Source organism: Heloderma suspectum, chromosome 13, assembly GCF_057233095.1.
Source record: "Heloderma suspectum isolate Gila_16-S chromosome 13, 16-S_ref, whole genome shotgun sequence".
NCBI classification, from domain to species: Eukaryota; Metazoa; Chordata; class Lepidosauria; order Squamata; family Helodermatidae; genus Heloderma; species Heloderma suspectum.
In genome coordinates, this window is record NC_139470.1 from 15767813 (window position 1) to 15791059 (window position 23247).

The 23247-nt window shown below is 45.0% G+C and overlaps 1 protein-coding gene across 9 annotated transcripts in view; it reads left to right on the forward strand.

The window, feature by feature from the left end:
- The window catches only part of ARVCF (ARVCF delta catenin family member), a 641936-nt gene that overhangs the window by 393852 nt on the left and 224837 nt on the right, over nucleotides 1-23247 (forward strand). For 2 of the 9 annotated variants that reach the window (XM_084820394.1, XM_084820395.1), the window contains exon 1: nucleotides 40-131. The exons of 6 other annotated variants lie outside the window; for them this stretch is intronic. Coding sequence is in view for 1 of the 3 variants with exons in the window: in XM_084820390.1 (XP_084676516.1) it covers nucleotides 98-131; nucleotides 5437-5618 (216 nt within the window). In the remaining 2 variants the exon portion in view is untranslated. Of the gene's footprint in view, nucleotides 1-39; nucleotides 132-5436; nucleotides 5619-23247 lie in introns of those variants that run through there. One more of the 9 variants, XM_084820390.1, reaches the window with a different exon arrangement.

Here is a 23247-nt window from a genome sequence, read left to right on the forward strand (position 1 = left end):
TTCCCTTTGAATGTAATGGTATGTTCCAGTTACACCTGCAGTCTCTCAGATCTATCAAGAGAGGTGGGGTGTTTCTCATTCTCAGTTTGATTGTGTAATGAGAGATAAGAAGTTTAATTTTCCAGTTGCTGGTAAGAGGAATTTGAAAATTATGGTTTCTCCCTTTTTGGCAGCTTTAGTTTGAAGTTTCTAGTAATTTGGAGTTTTGAGTGAGTTTAGTTTTCATGAGATTGGTTACATGTTTACAACATGTTTGCAACAAATGAAGTATTTTATTCTTAATTGAAAAATAGTCTAAGTAAATTTAGTAGTTAATATAAATGTTCCTTACAGGTGATACATTCAAATGTTGGTTATGTGTATAAGAAAATAGCTTGGTGGAGACTTTTAACATATTATAAAATGCTTGAGTTTTTTGTTTTATTATTTGTAAAAGTATGCTTATATGAAATACTTTGTATTTTAATTTACCTGTTTAGAATGCCCCTGAGGAAGGAAACTTTTCTGAAATGCATTGGGCCTTTTGAGGCACATTTGGGAACGGTTTCTCCCCTGGTCTCTGGCTGCATTCAGTGCCATTCCCTTATGGTTTTGTCACTGTATAGCTAACATACAGCACGAGGCTTACACAGAGCCCGTTATGAATTATGGTTCAATGCTTTGAAAATGGACAACTTTTTTTTGTTTGCTGTAAAATCACAAGTAGTCTATTTCTTGTGGCACCTAAAGGACTAATAAATATATTCTGCTATCAACTTTTGTGGACTATAGCCCGCTACATCAGATTTCATTTCATTCATTACATTTCTATACCGCCCAATAGCCAAACCTCTTTGGATGGTTTACAAAGATTAAAAACCTTCAGCATACAATATTGTACATAATATAAAAACTGCTTACATACAAATGCATAAACAGAAAGTGCATCTAATGATTTTGACAATCAACAATAAGAAATCAAGGACCCAAATTAAAAACGCTATCATATGCTGCCAGATGCAGGGAGTATTAGGGAGAGTTTCAAATGGAGATGGGGAGAGAGAATTGTAAGCAATGAGGACAGAAGGAAATTGAAGCCTGGTGATTGATGATGATGATGATAAAAAAAGTTTTCCTTTGTTCACAAATCACAATTAGAAGTGAAATGATGGCCTTAATCTCAGGCCTTCCTAATTCCCTTTCCTTGTTGATTTGCTCTAAAAGCTCTTAATTTTTGGCTCTCTGTGTTGTGCTGGCTTCTTGTGAACCACTTAAAATAACTTAATGGAAGGTGGGACCAGGATGCTGCTGATTTGGCTTGTTTTGGAATGGGTTTGGGGCTTGCATTGTTTGATCTCATTTTGGTACCATGCTGGGAGTGAACTGCAATCATAAAAGAAGCCAGTGTGTTCTTCCAGTTTACTGGTAGTTAAATGTTCTCCCCTGGAGCATGTCCTTTGCAAAAGGGGCTGGCTGGCTGGGTTGTAGTGCAGTGGCAGCATTTTCCTGTTACTTATTTACTTAAGAAATTATTTGGCCACTTTTCAAAATGTGATATTTCGCCATACAAAAAATAGCAAAAGCAATGCAAAACATATAACCGTCTTAAACTTACCACCATCACCAAGATGGAGCAGAAATGCAATAAAAATGATTTCATACTATTTCAGCCAGCCAAGCCCTCAGACTGTCTTGTAATTGGTTGTGTAAATCCTACTCCCCCACATCCAGAAATCACTTGATCTTCACCCATACTCCCAAATCTCCCCCCATCCCACCCCACTTTTTGCAAAAAGGATCTGATGAAAGTGGGTTGGGGGGCTTTGCCCACCTGCAAATAGAAACTTTTTTTCTTTGTAGAAAACTAGCATGTCAGGACAGAACCTTTTCCCTTGGTACTTGATTTTCTATGTGCAGGGAAATTTTTATTTTTATTTTTTGTGGAAGACCTGCAGTGTGAAGTAGTACAGCCCAGACACAGTTTTACCACCTTGGTGAGAATTACACCCTATGCTTTGATCCACCCAGGCTGCTCTGGTGCACTGAGGATATGGTTCATACTGCCCCCTTGGTGCTGTTTGTTTATATATTTATGAACTTGGAGCCCGAAAGCTTACAATCTTAAAAGACATGACACACAAAGAAAAAGGGATAGGAAGGGAAGAGGGGAAAAACTGAGTAGTCTTTCAGCAATGGGGAGGGGAGTTCCAGGCCAGGGAGCTGGGCATAGCACATCACCAGGACATCCCAGCCCACGTAATGTCCACCTCCTACGTATTTCTGGAGTGGAATGGAAAGAACTAGGAAGAAGCGGGTCTTGTGTCTGCTCCAGAAATATTCCTGTCTTGAAGTGGAAGCCATGATCATGTTTAATGTGGGTGGCTGAGACATCACCAATGCATCTTGGGGATTTTGCAAAGAACTTCGCTCTGTGCCCGTGGGGTGTCACTAGGTAAAATCCAACATAAGTCCTACTTAGACTAGACCCATTGAAATGAATGTGACAAAATAGTCATGGCTAACTTAAGTACCATTCTTTTCAGTGGGCCTACTCTAAGCAGGAGTTATGTTGGATTTTACCAGTTGTCTTCATAGATGCTCCTGATAGGAGACGTGTTCTTTCCTTTTGGTTCAGAGGTCCTACAACTGGGAGGGGCAGATTTTGTCTCTTTGTTCTAAAGAGCCTCTCAGGGTCCAGGCTTGGATCCATAAAATAACCTTCTGCTTTGGAGTTCGATCTGAGACTTTGCTGTGTCTGTAAATCAAAACATATACAGCTTTAAAAAAGAAATGCCAACATTTTCATTATAACCTTGGAGAGTCCAGAGAAAATGAAAAATGTCACAAGACTTTGCTTCTGTGGTTCTTACTGTCTCCAGCTGGAATTAGCACTCCTCCATTTCCTTGTATTTAATACAAGAGAGAAGGGAGAGAGAGGCCCTCAGGAGGTGTGTGTGTGTGTCTTCTTTCCTACCTGCAGATTGAAAATGTAAGAGTAATGGTCTGCCCATCTGTTCAAAGCTGGTTGAAGTCAACGGGAGAAAAGGGGTAGCCTCTATTCCCTTAGGAGTATATGACTTTCTAAGTTTGATGTGACATAGCCGGGCTAAAAAGAACAAAGAGTCTTGTGACACCTTAAAGATGAACACATTGATTATGCTTTAAGCCAGACTTCCCCAGCCTGGTGCCCTCCAGATGTTTTGTACTTCAACTCCCACCAGCTTCAATCAGTGTGACCAGTGGTCAGGAATGCTGGGAGTTCCCATCCAAAACATCTGGAAGGCAATGGGTTAGGAAAGGCAATCTTAAGCTTTCATGGATTAGAGTCCATCAGATGCATGAAATGTTATCAGTTGGCACATGGGGGAAAAAAATATTAACAGTGAGGTTAGGAAGAAATAAAATGCAAAACAAAATACAGACTGACAATTGAGGTAAAGTGTAAATGTATGTAAAATAAAATAAGCACAGTGACCATTCACAAAGCAGTGTTGATAACAAACCTTCTGGCAATGGTATGTTAATTAACACCTGTATTACGATCAAAACCTGTTACCTTGATCCAGGCCAGTGGACTATGTTGATAAGTTGTAAATCAGTGATTTCACACTCTGAAGTTCTTTTGTTCAAGAATGGCCACTTTAAGGGGGAAATGTTCTCTCACTTGTCGCCCTTTTTGATGTCGGATATCTGGCCATTCCTTTATTCTTTTGCCTAGAAACTCTCATGTTTGCCCTATGTATAACAAAGAAGAACATTGCTGACAGGTATATCACACTGAAAGATTAAGCAGCAGGGGAATGAACATTTGAAGTTGTGGCTGATGTGATTAGGTTTTATAATAGTGTTGCCTGAGCAGATAGGGGGACATAATTGTCATCTGGGTTTGTCATGGGGCCTGATCCTTGTGTTTGTTAGGGGGGTTGTCTATAAGCGAGGACAGGCCTACTACCCAAGGCCTGTGAGAAGGAAGTATTGTAGATAATTGGTAATACATTGGAGTGGTATTAGCTGGGAGCTACAGGTGACAACATGGTGTTTTGAATGGTGTTTTGCAAGACAAAATGGTCTTCTAGGTTTGTTCCATAATGGATTATTTCTAGGCATCCTTTGCTGGTGTCCATTTTCACTTCATTGATGGGCATTGTGGTTAAGAGACAGGGGCTGTTCACACAACATGCTTACCCACACTCAGTGTTTTAGTGTGAGTTGTTGTTGAACAGTGGGTTGTTTGTTGAACTGTGGGTTAGGGTGTTGTCTGAACCCAGGACATTTTCCACAGGATGGCTTGTTAACCATGCAGTGTGGCTTGTTAACCACCTTGAACAGTCCAACAACAAACCATGGGTTCTCAAGGTGGCTTGTTCGAGAAAAATAAGCCACACTGCATGATTAACAAGCCACCCTGTGGAAAATGTCCTGAATTCAGACAACATGCCAACCTGCTGTTCAACAAACCACCCACGGTTCAACAAAAACCCACACTCAACCAGTGATTGTGGCTTAGCGTGCTATGCGAACCCAGTCAGAGACTTGCAACTTAAGGGTTTATATCAGGCAATTCTTAGACCACAACAGCCTTCTCCAATCTGGTGCCTTCTAGATGTGTTGGACTACACCTCCCACAATCCCCAGCCAACATGGCCAATATGTGCCCTTTGCCGCAATCAGGGAAGTTTGTTCAGTGGCAACACTACTAGAGGCCTTTGCCCAAGGAGCAGAAAGGGTCATTAATCCATGTGTTTGTGTAGCACTGTGGGTTCTGTTGCACATAAATCCCTAAGAAGGAAATCCCTTCATAATGCCTGCCCAGTGCTAATAAACATGGGGTCACCATAAGTGAGTTGTTCACCAGCTCATTCTTAACTTTCTTTTCTTTTTGAAGCCAAGGTCTGAAAGAAACTTGGATGTTTCCATTTGTGTGCTAGGCCTATTTTGTTGTAATTAACTGGGGTTGTGGGGAGGAAAGGAATATATTAATTTTTGGCTGTCCAAGAGATGGCCTATTAATTAATAATCCCCCCCCCAATTAAGCCTCACGTGGCGCAGAGTGGTAGGCGGCAGTATTGCAACTGAAACTCTCCCCACGACCTGAGTTCGATCCCAGTGGAAGCTGGGTCCCAGGTAGCTGGCTCAGGTCGACTCAGCCCTCCATCTTTCTGAGGTTGGTAAAATGAGTACCCAGCTTGCTGGGGGAAAGGTAGTCACGACTGGGGAAGGCAATGGCAAACCACCCCGATATAGTCTGCCATGAAAATGCCAGCATAAGCAGGCGTCCCTCTAGGGGTCAGTAATGACCCGGTGCTTGCACAGGAGGAACCTTTCCTTTCCCCCAATTAAACACACTTAGGTATGGGTTCTTCCATTCCTTATTCCAGTACAGTAGGGCTATATAGGAATGTCAGCATTAGAATATGGAACTGCCTCATCGTGAATCAAGACTATTTGTCCATTTAGCCTCCAGTGCATCCAGTGATCTTGTAGAAGATCTTCCATCTATCTCTTGTCCACCCTGGTTTACACTGAATGGCAGTTGCTCTCCTGGGTTCCAGCCAATGGTTTTTCCTCAGCCCTACCTGGAAAAGACAGGGATTCAACCCGAGACATTCTGCATGCCAAGCAGATGCTCTACTGTTGAGGTACAGTCTCTCCCTATATTTGTGAGGAAAGGGTGTGTGTACATAGGGATTTGCTCCTCTGGGATACTTGATTCACCCTGGCTGGGGCCCTTTACAGATGGCATGATAGGAAAAACTTGTTTTTTCTCTAGAGTGGAATGATTAAACAAAAATTAAACATGGTGTGAAGAAAAGAAGTCGTGATTAGCTTAAAAGAGCTTGAGTTGGAAACGTGAAGTCAAGCCTCTTCTTCGCCCTCCTTCATTTCTGGTGAGCCACGACCTGCTGTGTTTTCCTCAGCAGGGGAGGTTGTTTCAAGCACATTACATAATAAATACATGTATTTTTGGAGCACTTCAGCTTGATCGCCTGCAGCAAAAAGCACTCTTGAGGGATCACAGGCTTGAAGAACATCTGATATGATGATCTTTTGAAAAAGTTTTTCTCTTCAAATCTTAGAATCTGGCTGCTTTCAGTTTTCAGTTTATTGTTTAAATGTTCATTTTCTTGCTTCTCTCTTAGTAGGGAAATTCAGAGGTACACTTGGAACTAGGTGAGGGAGGAAGGATCTCTGCAGAAGACCTTAAGCCTGGAAGCAACATGTTTCTTTAATATGAGAAAGGGCAAGGGGACTTGGGTAAGAATGCCAATAGAAGGCTGAAAGAGCATTAAAAAGCTGGGATGGGCTCATCATACTTCAGCACTAGAGAACATACCCTGTGTGCAGAAGATCCCAGGTTCAATCCCTGGCAACTCCAACTGGGAGAGAAAGATATCAGGTAGCAAGGGATGGGAAAGACCCATGTCTGACACCTTCAAGCAGCCTTCCCAAACTTGATGCTCTCCAGTTGTATTGGACTACACCTCCCACCGCCCCCGCAAGCATGGGCTGTGATGGCTGGGAATGATGTGAGGTGTAGTCCAACACAGCTGGAGAGCATCAGGTTGGGGAAAGCTGCATTAGAAAGCCACTGCCATTTTGAGCAGACAACACTGGGCTGTATGGATACATTGTCTGGTGTAGTATAAGGCAGCTTCCTATGTTCCTATAAGGTTGCAGGATATCCATGTATGGTGTGGGTGGGTGGGGGAGATTTGGGCTGGCCTGGAAATAGGATGAAGATGGAAACTCAGGCATGAACACAAGAAGAGCTTTACTGCAGCTGCCTGACGTTCCATCTAGTTCAGTGTCATCTTTCCCAGAGTGGCCAACCAAATGCTACTTGCCCTCTTCTGCTTTTGTTCTCCAGCCGCTGGTATTCAGAGGCATACTGTCTGTCTCTCAGCCTATTACCTGTATATAACCATATAATCAGTGTAGCCCTTTTTAGACATCTCCATGAATTTTATTTATTTACAATATTTATATACCACTCCTCATCAGAAGATGAGAATTATTTGCACCCCACCCCCTTTTAAAGCCATCTAAGCTTGTGGCAGTGAGTTCCACATGTTGATTTCACACTGTTTGAAGATGTTTTTCCACAAGATGTAGTGATGGCCACCCATTTGGATTGCTTTAAAAGGGGATTAGACATGTTCATGGAGAGAAGGCTGCCAAGGGCTACTAGTCCTGATGGCTCTATGCTTCCTCCAGTATCAGAGGCAGGATGCCTATGTACACCAATTACTGGGGAACTTGGGCAGGAGGGTGCTGTTGCACTCATGTCCTGCTTGTGGGTTTCCTTTGGACATCTGGTTGGCCATTGTGTGAACAGAACGCTGGACTAGATGGACCCTTGGTCTGATCCAGCAGGGCTCTTTTTATGTTCTTAAGTTCTTCCTTTTGTCTGTCCTGAACTTCTGGCTGCTCATTTCCATTGCAATCAAATATTACAAGAGAGGGAGAAAAATGTACCTCTGTTTAGTGTGACTGCGCCCTAGATAATAGTATAAAACTCCTTTGCCCAAACTTTCCTGCAAAACACATACCCTATCCATAATACTAAATGCCCCATCGTCTTCCTTCCTCATTCTTGCTAACCCTCTAATTTGCCCAGCCCTTCTCATACTTAAGGCTGGATTTATAGTAATCCCTTCCCACAGCCTAACATCCAGACACCCAAACCATGATGTAGGCTCCTGTACCTCGTTTTTGGCTGTTCACCCAAATCTGAGTAAGATTAGATCAGCTTCTGGAGAGGTTTCGCTTCTGGAAGGGACCTTCCAGGGTACATTTGAATGGGATCTCCTCCTTTGCTAGCTTGTGCTATCCTTGCTGTTTGGCATTAGCAAGTGAAAGGCCTGGCAAAAACCATGTAGGTGGCATATCTTGCTGCATTTCAATGCTGCATTGAAAATAGGAACATGGTTGTAGCACCCCAGTTCTCATGCCCAAGATTTTTGCCCAAATCCTCCCTCTCCTATTGCACATTGCTAAAGGCTCAACTTTGCCTTCTGAATGCCTTCACTCATTCTACAACTGCCTCACTTTCACTAATTTAAAAGCCATGATAATGTGTGTTCATTCTGTTACTGGGGGGACGGACCCATAATTGTCCTACAACAGGGTCTCAGCAGTTCAAAATATACTTCAACAGGTTCAGTGTGTGAATTGGCTGGCTGTGCATGATGCAGGCTGAGCATACATTGGTGTTCATGCGTGTGTCAACATCAGAGGAGATGCATTTGTTCCCCACACTGAGATTTAACTTCTGGAGACTCCAGGGAGGGAGTTGGATCCTAAAAAATAAAAGGGATTGTTACTAGTAAATCAGAACAGTAGGATTGCTTGAGGTGGAGGCTTTTTCATATCGGTTGACCGTGATCCATTGATTTAATAGCCATCCTTATTAAATGCATCTACCTCATTGAAAATAGCTATGCATTAAGAAATAAGAGCTGCATTTTTTTTTCTGTTTTGTTGTCCTCTTGATCAAGCCCGAGCACTTACCCATCTTAGCAGTGGTCAGACATCTGCTCCTTGGCCAGAACAGCTTGCTTTTGACAGCATGTTATTAGAGCAGTACAATGGTAGCAAATGCTTGGAATGTGATATGCTTATTTAGCAAGGGAATAATTTTCTGCCCCTGGAATGCTAACATTATAAAATATATATGAATGGATGGAAATTAAAGGGAGAGGGTGGCTGTAGATCTAGTTTACAGACATGGCTGAAGTTCAGACACTGCTTACTCAACCGCTTTGGATACAGACCTCTGCTAGAATGGATGCTCTCCACCTGTAGCAATACATATGGGGAGCTGCTGGAGCTAGAACCTGTAACCAATGGCTCTGTGCACAGCTGCCTTGTATGGTAAGCCACCAGTGCCATATGTGTCCTAGTTAAAGCTTCCCAAGTGTCTTTGTCCCCAGGTTGGCCACTGGCTCTTCTCAATGGGAAGGACTGTGAAAGCTTCTTGTGTATTCTGGGACTTTGCCTGAGCAACAAGTGTCCATGCTGGCTGGTGACTCCTGGCTCCCAACCCTTGGCTGGTGACTCCTGGCTCCCAACCCTTGGCGGGTGACTCCTGGCTCCCAACCCTTGGCGGGTGACTCCTGGCTCCCAACCCTTGGCTGGTGACTCCTGGCTCCCAACCCTTGGCTGGTGACTCCTGGCTCCCACTCAACAGCTGCCTGCTGCTCACCTCTGCTATTACAAAAGATGACAGAAGTCTTACTTTTTAGCTGGGAAGTAATACTTCCACTCTGTTCTGCACTGGTCAGACCTCACCTGGAACACTATGTTCAGTTCTGAATGCCACACTTTAGGAAGCATTTAGATAAATTGGAATGAGTTCAGAGAAAGGCAACAAAGTCCTGCAAAGAAAGATTGAAGGAACTGGGTATGTTAAGCCTTGAGAAGCGAATACTGATGGAGGACGTCATAACACTTCTCAAGTACCTAAAGGATTGTCACACAGAAGAGGGCTGCAGCTCCCTGTCACTGGAGGCATTCAGGTGGAGACTGGACAGCCAACTCAGAAAGCGAAGAGGATCTAAAGAGCCTCTTGTTGAGGGTGAAAGAGGAGAGTGCAAAAGCTGGTTTGAAACTCAACATTAAAAAAAACTAAGATCATGGCATCTGGCCCCATCACTTCCTGGCATATAGAAAGGGAAGAAATGGAAGCTGTGACAGATTTTATTTTCTTGGGCTCCAAGATCACCGCAGATGGTGACTGTAGCCATGAAATTAAAAGACACTTGCTCCTTGGGAGGAAAGCTATGGCAAACCTAGACAGCATAGTAAGAAGCAGAGACATCACCTTGCTGACAAAGGTTCGTATAATCAAAGCTAAGATTTTCCCAGTAGTAACGTATGGCTGTGAGAGCTGGACTATAAGGAAGGCTGAGCGCCGAAGAATTGATGCTTTCGAACTGTGGTGCTGGAGAAGACTCTTGCGAGTCCCCTGGACTGCAAGGAGGTCAAATCAGTCCATCCTAAAGGAAATCAACCCTGAGTGCTCATTGGAAGGACAGATCCTGAAGCTGAAGCTCAAATATTTTGGCCACCTAATGCGAAGAGAAAACTCTCTGGAAAAGACCCTGATGCTGGGAAAGACTGAAGGCAAAAGGAGAAGGGGGCGGCAGAGGATGAGATGGCTAGATAGCATCACCGATGCAATGAATATGGACTTGAGCATGCTCCGGGAGAGAGCGCAGGACAGGAAGGCCTGGCGTGCTCTGGTCCATGGGGTCACGAAGAGTCAGACATGACTGAACGACTGAACAACAAGGACAGCCAACTGGCAGGGATGCCTTAAACTGGATTCCTGCACTGAGCAATGGGGTGGACTTGATAGCCTAAATGGCCCCTTCCATCCCTATGATTCTATATGGCAACACAAAAGGGATGAATGCATTTAGTTTGTGGAATGTAAGACCAGTGAATCCAAATCATATTAGACCTGTTTTTGCTACTGGCATGACTTCTAGTGTGGGTTGAGGGGGCAGACCAGTTTTTTTTAACTTTCTGGAACTTTAGGCAGATTTAGTCCTAAAAAAATATATAAAATTTAAAAACACCAGCCCCAAATGCATATTTTCCCCATAAGCTAAAGCATTTGGGGGGAAGGATTTGCACATTGGGGGGGGGGGAGTTGCACATTTTCACAAGTGCAAATTTGCACAAATGCGAATTTGCAGGAATTGGGGGAATTGGGGGAAATCCGATCCCACCACAGAGTGGACAATGGAACAAAAGGCACCTGACAATCCATGAAACACAGGTGGAATGGATTTTACAAAATTTTAGCTTGGATCTCCTAGATTTGGATTGCCATTTGCCACATGTTGGCAGCTGTGTGATACTGTGGATTGAGACCAAGCACAAAGTAATGTGGGAATGGCACTGTGTGTGTGTGTGTGTATGTATGTGTGTGGGGGGTGTCACTCTGATCTAAAGGTGTGAGAAGATGAAATTAGAGAGCTTGTATAAATTAAGTTCTGTGGCCAATTGCTGTATGGATCTCGGCTTACCTGTTTAATGAGACAACCATTGCTGTAACTTTGGAGGAATGAGAGACAGCAGCTCTCCAGAGTTTCAGGCATAGAGGTTCCCATCACTTGCTACCAGATCCTTTTAAAACTGGAGATGCCACAGATAGAACTGGGGGCCTTCTATATGCAACGCCCCCAAACCATGCCCCCTCAGATGAAATCCCCACTTTGCAGGGCCGGCCCAAGGCATTTTGATGCTTGAGGCGAAGAACAAGATGGTGCCCCATATACATATACAAAAGCCTTTCTTCAAGACTAAAGTTCTTTCTTCTACACCAATGATGGGACACCACACCTGAAGGCAGCAGGGTAGCTTAGGAAGCATAGGGAAGGCCACATGGCACAAAATTCTCTGCTCCAACATCTTGCTGCTTCCTCTCAGCATTTGCTGCTTGAGGCAACCACCTCACTTTGCCTAATGGTAGGGCCAGTCCTGACCCTTTGCAATTGGTCATCCACATTCACCCATAGTCACTGCCAAAAATAGTTATCTGGGGTTTTGATTTTATTGTTTAAACATGGGAACCCTAAGTGAGAGCAGGGCTGTTCCAGATGAAAAGGATTCTTGCCTTTTCTTCCAGAGGTGATAGACTGCGAGACATTATTTATTATTATTTATGCACGTGTCACATCTCTCTTTGAAAGAATTCTTGAAGCAGCAGAATAAACCTCTAAAGACATGTGAACGTTAAAAAAAACCCCAAATATATATCCTGTGGCAAAAGCAGAAACTGAATATTTAGATGAGACTCACCCCCACCCCCAAACCCACAGCTGGTAAATGAATCTCACCAGTGTTTTATATTTTTAATTTGTAAATTCATTTCCGGGGAGTGAATGGTGGAGGTGGGGGTTAACTCCAGTCAGTCAGCAGTTCTCTGTCCTCCCCACCTGGCCTGACGCAGCACAATTGATGAAGGAAAGCTCCTGCATCAGGAAATGAAAGGAGACCCGGAGGCTGCCAGCTGATGCTATTAATGTCTGATGACTAAAAAGGCCTCCCTTGGATGAGACTGATCACCCTGGAAGTGATGTCACCATGGGTGCCTCTGCCAGGTGCAGCAGCATACCGAAAATACTCCTCTTGGATTACAGCCGTAGGCTGGGGTGTATGTGTGTGTGGGGAGGAGCTGGAGGATATGTGGGATTTAGAGCTTAACAAGTGGGGCCAACCAGATAAAAGTTGCAGGCCATGGAGGCTGGTGGCTCTAAAGTCAGTGGGGCTGTGAATCCACTCTGGGTTTCAGCCAGAACTCTACAGGAGGTACACATTTTGGGGGATTGGGTTCAGCACCTTGGGTAGCTTCTTTAGAGCCCTGACTGGTTCTGGCTGAAACCCAGAGTGGATTTACAGCCTCCACTGGTTGCAGTGCAGAATGCTCCTGTTCAGGGTCACAGCCAGCTGGCTGGCTCTCCCCATTCCCCAAATTCTCCATTCCAGTTTTCTGTCTCCCACCCCCCCGCAACAGTCAGTATTCCATGCCCACTGAGTGTGCCTGGTCCTCATTGGGCTATTTCCCCCCCCCCATCTTAGGTTCCTTCCACCCCCAAAGCGCTTTGCTTAACATCTGTAAACACTGGATTTCCTTTCATTCTGCTGATACCTTTCTTGCACATGCCATGTTGGCTATATATCCATACTTGGTGAGTTCACAATCAAGCTCGGTACCTTCCAGATATTTTGGGTGACCATTGGCCAGGCTGGCTGGGGCTTATGGGAGTTGTACCCCTGCAGTGGCAGTAGAAAGGGCTACTGTAAAGAAGGTGTAGCAGAAATGTGCACTCTCTGTGCCACTTGTGCTCTCTGTAGTGGAACTTGGGAGACCCAGGTTCTAGTCTCTCTTTGGGTGATTTGGGGTCAGTCACTGACTCTCGGCCTAACCTACCTCACAGGGCCAGTGAGAAGGTAAAATGGAGAGGAGGATCATGTACACTGCCTTGGGTTCCTTGGAGGAAAGGCGGGATAGAAATGACACAAACAAACACAAAAATGCCGTTTAGCCTGTAAGTGAAGGAATAATCCAGATGGATCCTTCCTCATTTATCCTAAAAGCATCCCATATGCCCAATATACCATCTGTGTTTGCATCTTCGAATAAGATCATAGATGCGGACTATGATGATTTTATGTAGTTTACACATAGTCCTGTCTGACATTTTTTCCGTGCATTTTAGTGTTTTCCTCCGTGACATGGAAGAATGAAAAAGGACGTTGTGAGCAAAGGAAGGAATGAGATTACTGGCCTCTGATGTAGACATGAGCCATATATAGGACATATAGGCTGGATTCAGATGACACGCGAACCTACCGTGGGTCATGTTCAGGAGCAACCCATGAGGGATTACGGTGTCATGTGGGGAGCATTTCCTCTGGCCACAACTGGTGAAGTACCTGCCCTCAGAACCCACCCTGGAATTGGAACCCACAGTTGGAATTTGATCAAAAGTTTGAAGAGCTTCAACACAGAAAATAAATGGAAACCATGGTGCCATAATATTTTCCTTAAAGTTAGGATTCCTTGCTTGCTACACTTGCTGAGTAAGTTTAAACATAGTCATAGGGGCTGTTTACACAATACGCTAACCCACACTCAGTGGTTGAATGTGGGTTGTCGGTGAACAATGGGTTGTTTTGTTGAACTGTGGGTTAGTGTGTTGTCTGAACCCAGGACATTTCCACAGGGTGGCTTGTTAACCATGCAGTGTGGCTTGTTAAGCACCCTGAACAGCCCAACCATAAACCGTGGGTTCTCAAGGTGGCTTGTTTGAGAAAAATAAGCCACACTGCATGGTTAACAAGGCACCCTGCAGAAAATGTCCTGGGTTCAGACAACATGCTAACCCACGGTTCAGCAAACCACCCATGGTTCAACAACAACCTGCACTCAACCAGTGAGTGTGGGTTAGCATGTTGCGTGAACCCAGGCAATATCTCCCAAATTTTATCAACCCACTTCTCTTTAGTTGGTTGTTTTGGAGACTTCCAGCTACATGCTATACATGACTTTGCAGCTGTATACAATTGCTTAAGAATTCAGGATCATTAGGTTAAAAAAGACTGTGGATAGATGCTTTTGCAAAAGTGGAGAGTGGGATATTCGGAACACCGTTAATGTATTTTGCTGTGAGATAGGATCACATAGGAATGTGGAAAGCAGCCTCATGCCAGGTCAGACTTTTTTGCCACTCTAACCCAGTAGTACCTGCTCTGACTGGCAGTGGCACTCCAAAGTCTCATGCAGAGAAGGGTCCTTTGCATCCCCTGCTTCCTGATCCTTTTAACTGGAGATGCCAGGAGTCAAACCTGGCATTCCCTGCATGCAAACTGTGTGCTCCACCACTGCGCCAAGTCCCCTCCCTGCTTATAGAAGTGTCCAACTTCTGTGATTCTCTATGTTTAATTCTGTTTTAGTGCTGAATGCAATACATTAAAAGTAGACAGGCACCTGGCCCTAAGAGTGGATTCATCACCATTTCACTTGTTTCCGGCACTGTCTCTCAGCGAGAAAGAAACGCTGATGAAGGGAGGATAATCAACGTACTTCTAAATTCTGTTTTACAGTATTTGACAGTGCAGATCCGAAACATGTTTTACTGCCTGTTCTTCAAAGTTAATTGCTCCTTCTCTGTCTTCTACTTTTTTTTTTTTTTGAAAGTCTCCTCTGTAATAATCATACACAAATGGATTATGAAGCTTATTTTGTGAATGGCCATTTGAATTCCCCCAATGTCTGGCGGGGGTGGGGGGTGGGGAATGCAAGCCATTCAGTGAAGGGAGAAAGAATCCTCCAAGCCCATTTGTGCTTTATTGCCGATATGGAGCCTGTGGTTTTCTCTGGAGCCGCAATGGTAATATGCGAGCTCATTGGTATTTGTTTAGCATCTTTCCTGATGGGGGCCAAGATAACAAGGCAGACATTGGAATGCTAATAGGCTTTGTGTGTTGCCTGATCACTTTCTGGCAACATTAGCATTTTCTTTCTGTGGCCTCCGTGAAGGGGCTTGCCCCTGGATGCCAATGTGGGCCAATCTGATTATGCATTAAAAGCAGATGAAATATCTCAGCAAGGGCCATCCAAATCTCTTGCCAAATTAAGCTTCAGCTCAGCTTTGGATTTCAGTGGGGGGAAAACAGTATCTGCACACGCCATTGTCACCAGCAGGATCCTCTTTGGCTTCGAATTCCTCAGAGCAGATATTGTTAGCTAGCTTGATTCCAGGCCCCCACTAGCCTGGAATAATGGTAGAACACATGTCTTGCATGCAGAAGATGTCAGGTTTAGGGATGGTGGAGAATTCTGCCATGGATTTCAGTGAGGCCGAATGCACTGGCATTCGGCCCCCCGAAATCCGTGGCAGAACGGCCTCCACCACCCCGCGGAATCCCCCCAGAACGAAACTTACCTGGGGCTCTGGTGGTGGCGGCGGCGGCAGCGGCAGCAGCTGGTCTTTCAGCCGGCTGCTGCGGCCGCCATTTGCGTCCTGCCAGGCTGCCGTGATAGGCTACGTAAGTATTTATGTAGCCTATCACGGCAAAGAGCAGGGGCACAAACGGCGGCCACTATGCCGTTTGCGCCGCTGCTCTCTCCGTGATAGGCTACGTAACTATTTACGTAGCCTATCACGGTAAAGGCAGCCATGCAAATGGCAGCCACTATGCCATTTGCGTAGCTGCCTTTACCGTGTTAGGCTACATAAGTATTTACGTAGCCCATCACAGAAAGAGCAGCGGTGCAAATGGCGTAGCGGCCGCCGTTTGCGCCCCTGCTCTTTGCCGTGATAGGCTACGTAAATACTTACATAGCCTATCACGTCAGCCTGGCAGGATGCAAATGGCGGCTGCAGCAGCCGGCCGTGGCTAGAACTCCGGCTCCGGATGGCCCTGGCCAGTGGCTCTGCGGAGCCGCCACGGAGCAGAGCCGGCCCAGGGAGGATTCCGGGGGGAGGGACGGAGTGCTTCCCCCCCATCGCGAATCCAAGCTGCGAAAAGGTAAGTGACTTTCGTACATCCCTAGTCAGGTTCAATCCCCAGTATCTCCAGGTAGGGATGTCATGGGTATCTGGTTGAGGCTCTGTGATGTCTCGCCAGCTCAGCCCCCTGGATTCCAGTCCGTGGACCCTCACAGTTGCCCGACTTGGTGCACGCTGAGTCAGGCAAGTGTGGCGGTCCCCGCTGCTCCACTGATCCACCATTTTGCGGGAAATGGTGGCTCGTCCTTTTACATGAAGGGCTGTTTTGTGCAAATAGCAGCAGTAAATAAGCCAATTTATGCAAAATTATAGTCGCAAATACTCTGAACAGACCATTTGCGCCTGTAATTTTGCATAAATGGGCCTATTTATGGCTGCCATTTGCACAAAAGGGGCCTTTACATAAAAGGACGAGTTGCCATTTCCCACAAAATGGAGGCTAGGTGGAGCAGCAGGATGCCACATGCCACTCACGGCAAGCAGAGTCAGGTGGCTGGGCAGGGGTGAATTCAGCCATTCCTATTTCCCGTTAGGGAAATCCCCCTCTCTGAAATCCCAGAGAGCCTCTGTTTGTCAGTGTAGGCAGTACTGACTTAGGAACATAGGAAACTGCCTTATACTGAATCAAACCTGCCTTATACTGAATCAAAATCATGGGTCCATCTAGCCCAGTGTTGTCGACACTGACTGGCAGCAGTTCTCCGGGGTTTCAGGCAGGAGTTTTTCCAGCCCTACCTGGAGATACCAGGGATTGAACCTGGGACCTTCTGTATGCCAACTGTGAGTTTTGCCATTGTGCCACAGCCCCTCCCAATGCTAGATGGACCAATGTTCTGACTTTGTATATGCCCCATTACTCAGCTTATCTGGTAAACTAGCCTTATTCTTTCTGACCCTTCAGCTACGCCTCCATTGTTCAGAGCATGTCATTCTCTTGGATTGGGAGCCTTGGAGAATAAAACAGTCTTAATCTGGGGGGTGCTTATCTTTGGTGCCTTATGTACAGTCAGGGCCAGAAATATTGGAACAAGGATAACTGCTTTGGCAGTTGGCCTCTGTACACCACCACTTTGAAGTTGAAAGGAAACACACCCAGATGGGAGCGAAGGCAGGACTTTGAGCTGTAATTCAAGGGGTTGACAAAAGTGGAGCACTAACCATCCAGGAAGGACAGCCAGTGGCATACACACACACCCATCGTTGGGGGCTCATAAGTAATGGAACAAACCAACATCATTTCAAACTTAAGGATCGTCTTTAATACCTGGATGAAAATTCTTGGCAGTCAACGACGGCCTGAAGTCTGGAACCCATGGACATGACCAGATGCTGCGTTTCCTCCCTCAAGATGCTTTGCCAGGCCTTTACTGCAGCTGCCTTCAGCTGCTGCTTGTTTGTGGGTCTTTCTGCCCTCAGTCTTGTCTTCAGTAAGTGAAAAGCATGCTCTGTTGGGTTGAGATCAGGTGACTGACTTGGCCATTGAAGAACATCCCACTTCTTTGCCTTCAGAAACTGTTGGGTAGCTTTTGCTGTATGTTTTGGGTCATGATCCATCTGCAATATGAAGCTATGTCCTATCAGTTTGGCAGCATTCGGCTGAATCTGAGCAGAAAGTATAGCCCTATACACTTCAGAATTCATCCTGCTGCTTTGATCAGCAGTCAGGTCATCAGTAATCACCAGTGACCCAGTTCCATTGGTAGCCATACATGCCCATGCCATAACACTGCCTCCATCATGTTTGACAGATGATGTGGTATGCTTTGGATCATGAGCTGTTCCTTTCCTTCTCCATATTTTTCTCTTCCCATCATTCTGGTACAAGTTAATCTTGGTTTCATCAACTGGGCAGGCTTTTTTAGGTGTTTGCTGGCAAAGGCTAATCTGGCCCTTCTGTTCTTGAGCATTACCAGTGGTTTGCACTTTGTTGTGAAGCCTCTGTATTTACATTCATAAGGCCGTCTCTTGACTGTAGATATTGACAATGTCATGCCCACATCCTCAAGAGCATTCTTGACCTGGCTAGATGTTGTGAAAGGGCTCCTCTTCACCGTGAGCAGAATTCTGCGGTCATCCACTTCAGTTGCCTTCCCTGGCCTTCCAGGCCTTTTGCTGTTGCTGAGCTTGTCAGTTAATTCCTTCTTTTTCAGGATGTTCCAAACTGTTGTGTTGGCCGCTCCCAATGTTTTTGCTATCTCTCTGATGGGTTTATTTTGTTTCTTCAGCCTAATGATGGCCTCCTTCACTCGCATGGACACCTCTTTGGACCTCATGTTGGGAGTTCCAGTGAACAGTTACCAAATGCAACACTCAGAACCACCTCCAGGCCTTTTATCTGCCTGATTGGTCATGGGGTACCCAGGAAACAGGCCACACCTGGCCATGCAGCTGCTTGTCAGCCATTCGTTCTATTACTTATGAGCCCCCAATGATGGTGGTGTGTGTATGCCACTGGCTGTCCTTCCTGAATGGTTAGTGCCCCACTTTTGTCCAACCCCTTGAATTACAGCAGAAAGTCCTGCTTTCACTCCCATCTGGGTGTGTTTAAACTTCAGTGTGGTGGTGTAGAGAGGCCAACTGCCAAAACAGTTATCCTTGTTCCAATATTTCTGGCCCTGACTGTACTTGTCTGGGGACAGGGCTCCAAAAATGGGGAGCCACCACCAAAAAAGCCCTCTTCCTGCTTAACCTCTGGTGGTGGGCATATCCAGAGGAGGACTTCCAAACCACAGCTTAAATATAGGGTTCATATAGGAAAGGTGGTTGCCTCCCCTGTCATTTCAAACCTAATTGTGATCTTAATAAACAAATATTCTTAAATCCGCATAACCTGTGGTTATAAGCATAAGTATGAGCAGTAAATGGAAGTCCTGGATTCAAACCCTAGCTCAGATTGAAATAAGTCCCTCTTTCCATCTCAGCCCCCTCTGTAATATGTAATTTGTAATGCTGGCCTACTTTACAGGGTTGTTTTGTAAAGACTGCTGAATTCATGTACGTAACTCATTTTGCGCAATTAGGAGAACTGCTGTATAAATATTTAACAGTTGGCACTATGATTTTATGACAGCTTTCCCAGATGTTTCTGACACTTGTAGACATCTGTAAGCATTTGTAATTGTAACATTTCCTACTTGTTTGAAAATATATTTTTTATTTAGAATATTTTATGTCCTGTTTTTGAACAAAAAGTTCTCAAAGCGGGTTACAGAGATTTAAAAATGGGAAACAATTAAAGCATTCTGAAATATCTTAATCCTAAATTATCTTTTATAGGCAATATAATATACTAGTGCTGTAAAAGATGGATTCTTGCGTCTGTGAGATCTGTGTGTGCACAATCTGCATATGCAATATGCACTATTTATAAAATGTTTGAAAATGTGCATTTGCAGTGCAGTTATATCCTCTGTCTTGGAACACCTGAGCTGTGGAATTGGTTTGATACCCAATGATAGCTATTGAAATGATACGTGAAGTCAGCAAAATTCATCCAGCAAACAGACCAAGCAAGTTTAATACACTTGCACAAACTGCAGCACTCTGCAAAATATTATGGCTAAAAAAAGAGAGTACAAATTACATATGCCTGCAAGTTATGAAGTGCCTTGCAAGATATAAAGATTAGGAATGGTGGTGCTGGATTGCAGAGAACAGGCTTGTCTGGTTGTAGTTGCAGCCTCCGTTTCCAAAAGTCTAACAATTCAATCTTCCAAGCGTCTGTTCCAAGGTTTTTGTTTATAATCTTAACAGATTGACCTGATTACCCTTTAAGATTTTCTTAGATCCAAAATGGAAGTGACATGGGAGATTTGTGATCGGGATATCCTGAATTGATTTAAGTTGCTAACTCATTAACAGCCCCATATGGCTGATCTTGAACATGTCGGCTCCTAGCACTATTGGGCAGTTGCCAGGGCCCCAGTAAGATGCCAGTCCTGGGTCCCACTTGCTAAGAGGCTGGGCCCGCAGGCTGCCATTTAACATTATCACAATGCTAGGGTGGCCAAGTGTCCTCTTTTACAGAGGACAGTCCTTTATTTGAAGGGCTGTCAGAGGATTGTCCTCTATTTTGAAAGCACCCTCTGTTTGAAGGGCTGTCCAATCCAAGTTCTGTTTAAAGGTAAAGAACCATCAGAAGGGAGAGCTGGGCTTCAAAGTCACCCATCAACAGCACCTGGACAGCAGACTGAGCAAAACAAGGTCACCTTGTCACAGTCTTCCACACTGTGGTGAGATGGACTGTATTTCTATTTGAATTATAATGATTATTTCTACATCTGCATCTATACTTATAAATTAGCATATGCAAATTCTATCCAAAGTGGTTTCCTGTTTTGTCCTCTCTTTTTTTGATGATTCATGTCCTTTTCTGGTGATTCACAAGTGGTCAACCTACACAGTGCCCTAGAGCTCTGTGGGAAATCAAAATGGCAGCTCCCAGCTGCCTGCCTCCACTAGGTAAGCCTGCAGCTTGGGCCAGTTGATCTAAAAGACTGTCCGCATTTGCTGTTGGCTCCTCAAACCTGGAGCTCACTGGGTTTGTAGATTAGGGAACGGGGTGATTAATAATGTTCTCCTCTACTGATTCCATGAACTACATCTCCACTTCTTTGAAGCTGCTTTTAATGCCTGACCTAGGCACAGCCTGGGAAGTCTCCTTCTCTGATGAAGATTATGATGGTGAAGACCCCATGAGAACCCCTAACTCAGCACTCCTATAGGCACCCCTCACATTTCTAAAGAGGTGACACCAGGCCTTTTGGCAACAGTGGTCATAGAATCATAGCATAGTAAGGTTGGAAGGGGCCTATAAGACCACCGAGTCCAACCCCCTGCTCAATCCAGGAATCCAAGTCGAAGCATCCCTGACAGGTGGCTGTCCAGCCTCATTTTGAATGCCTCCAGTGTGGGAGAGCCCCCTACCTGCCTAGGTAATTTACTTACTTACTTACTTAATTACTTACTGTACTTTTAAATTGCCCAGTAACCAAGGTCCTCTTAGGTGGTGTACAATACATTTAAAAAAGTACAAAGATTAAAACAAGATAAAAACTGTGTAGAATAAATCCAAGATAAAACCAGCAGCAGAATAAAGGCAGTAAAAACAGTTCTTAAAATGCCTGGGGAAATAAAAAGGAGTTCACCTGGTGCTGGAAAGACCACAGTGTAGGTACCAGGTGAGCTTCTCTGGGGAGAGCATTCCACAAAGAGGGAGCCACCACTGAAAAGGCTCTCCCTCTTGTAGCCACCCACCTTGCCTTATTTGGTGGGGGCACCTGAAGGAGGGCCTTGGGTGATTATCTTAAAGTCTAGGTAGGTAAATATGGGAGGAGACATTCTTCCAGGTAACCTAGCCCCAAGCCATTTAGGGCTTTAAAGGTTAAAGTACATTAACCTTTAATGCATATATGCCTATTCTCTCCATTGCTTTCTTCATCCAGGTCTCCCTAACTACATCTGATCCCCCTGTTCTCTATCTCTGGAACTGTGTCCAACAAATCATTTGTTTTCTTTTCCCTGCTCTGTCGCAGTCTGTTGATGAATCATCCCCGCCGAGTGTCTCAGCAAGCTGCCTGTCTGGACTTAATTGCTGTTCCACTTTGGATACTAGTCCACTCTTCAAAGTGAAGAGAAAAAGTAATGATGGTTAGTGGAAGAACTTGGTGCTGGACCACAGGCTCCATAGAGGACATTTACAGAACCAGTGGGAAAGCAAAAGCAGGTGGCAGAATTTCTGGCTTGTTTTGTTGCGCTTCCTGTTCTGATAAGTTTAAAATGGCCTCACTCCACCAAATGGTAGTATAAAGGAGGGCTATCTGGAGTAATGGTCCATGTGCTCCAATCATTCTCTTTCTTTCCAATGTTCAGGTTGTGAGCGCCATTCCTTAGGTAGCCAAAATGGCACTACCCATGCACAAGAAGATATCAGCAGACTTGAAGGAACCTGTAGAATTGCAGAAGTCCAAAAGACTTGTGGGGGGGGGGTTAAGGACCCCCAGAACAGCCTAGTGAGAACTGAGCATGCTCAGTAGCTACAGAATTTCGACCAGCTGGGCAGTGGGACTGGAAAACTGTGGGCGGGGGGACGCAGCGGATGGGATCTTGGACAAGGAACACTCTGCACTGAAATGTTTCCTTGCAGGTCCCACTTGTCTATACTTATCAGAGACCCTCTTTATTTTCCAGTCACAACCCCTGATAAATCACTGCCCATATTTGGGCCTTTAGGCAGTTTGGAGAAGGGACGCGGCGGGAAGACGGCCACATCCCTGGCTGCCTGTTTTGAGCATTGCATCAGTTGAAACTCTCCTGTTTTCAGCTCCAGGCAGTGTAAGATGATGCTGAAGAAGAGGTTGGGCCCTCATGAGGGCTATTGTCAGGGAAGGATTGATATAATATCTGTCCATTCCAGGCTCCTGTGTGTGTGTGTTCTTTGACTGTGCCAGCTGGAGACTTCAGAGCCACCCTGCCCTCTGCTTTCACTCCAATTGCACAATGCACTCTCTCGTTTGTACTGCTTGATCACAGTGGCACATCCTTTTATTTTCCTGGCTTTCATATCTCAGTCATCCGTGCCACCTGCATATTGCTCTGTATTGTTTGGTATTGTTCTGCCCTTTCCTTCTTTCCTTTGGGGTGAGAGCCCCTGGCCGGTATTGAGAATGAGCCTACCCAGTCTGTCTGTTTTGTCTCGGGTCTAATTTCTTACACTGTAGCCATGGGACAGTTTCAGTGCTCTCCGCACCATCCACAGTGTGGGCTGCTTTCAAATGTTGCAGCCACCATATGGAGGTGCTACAATGTAGAGATGTATGAGAATTTTTTTTTTTCAGTCAGTTCACAAATATCAGAACTTGCCCTGTTTGAAACCCCGAATCCAGATAGGAGTGCATTTTTTCAGAAAAAGTTCGCACATTCTCAAACTTGTATTTGTGTTCGAACAATGTGGGTTGTTTTTGTTTTTTGTTTTTTTTGAGAAATATGCACTTTAAAATGTGCATGTTCATACTTCAGTCAATGTGTGAGGAGTGCACACTTTTGAAACACCTGATTTGCACCTAGGGGAGACTCACTAATTCTTTTTCTGGTTTGGGGAAAACTGCTATGACATCATATGCCTGGACGGATTGCACAGGCTGCTGTTTTGTCCTGCCTCCTCCTCAGTCAAAAGCCCATAGCTTATTTTCTTGGAGTGTAACAAAGCTGGGTGCCATGAATGAGTTTGTGCAGGTATAGG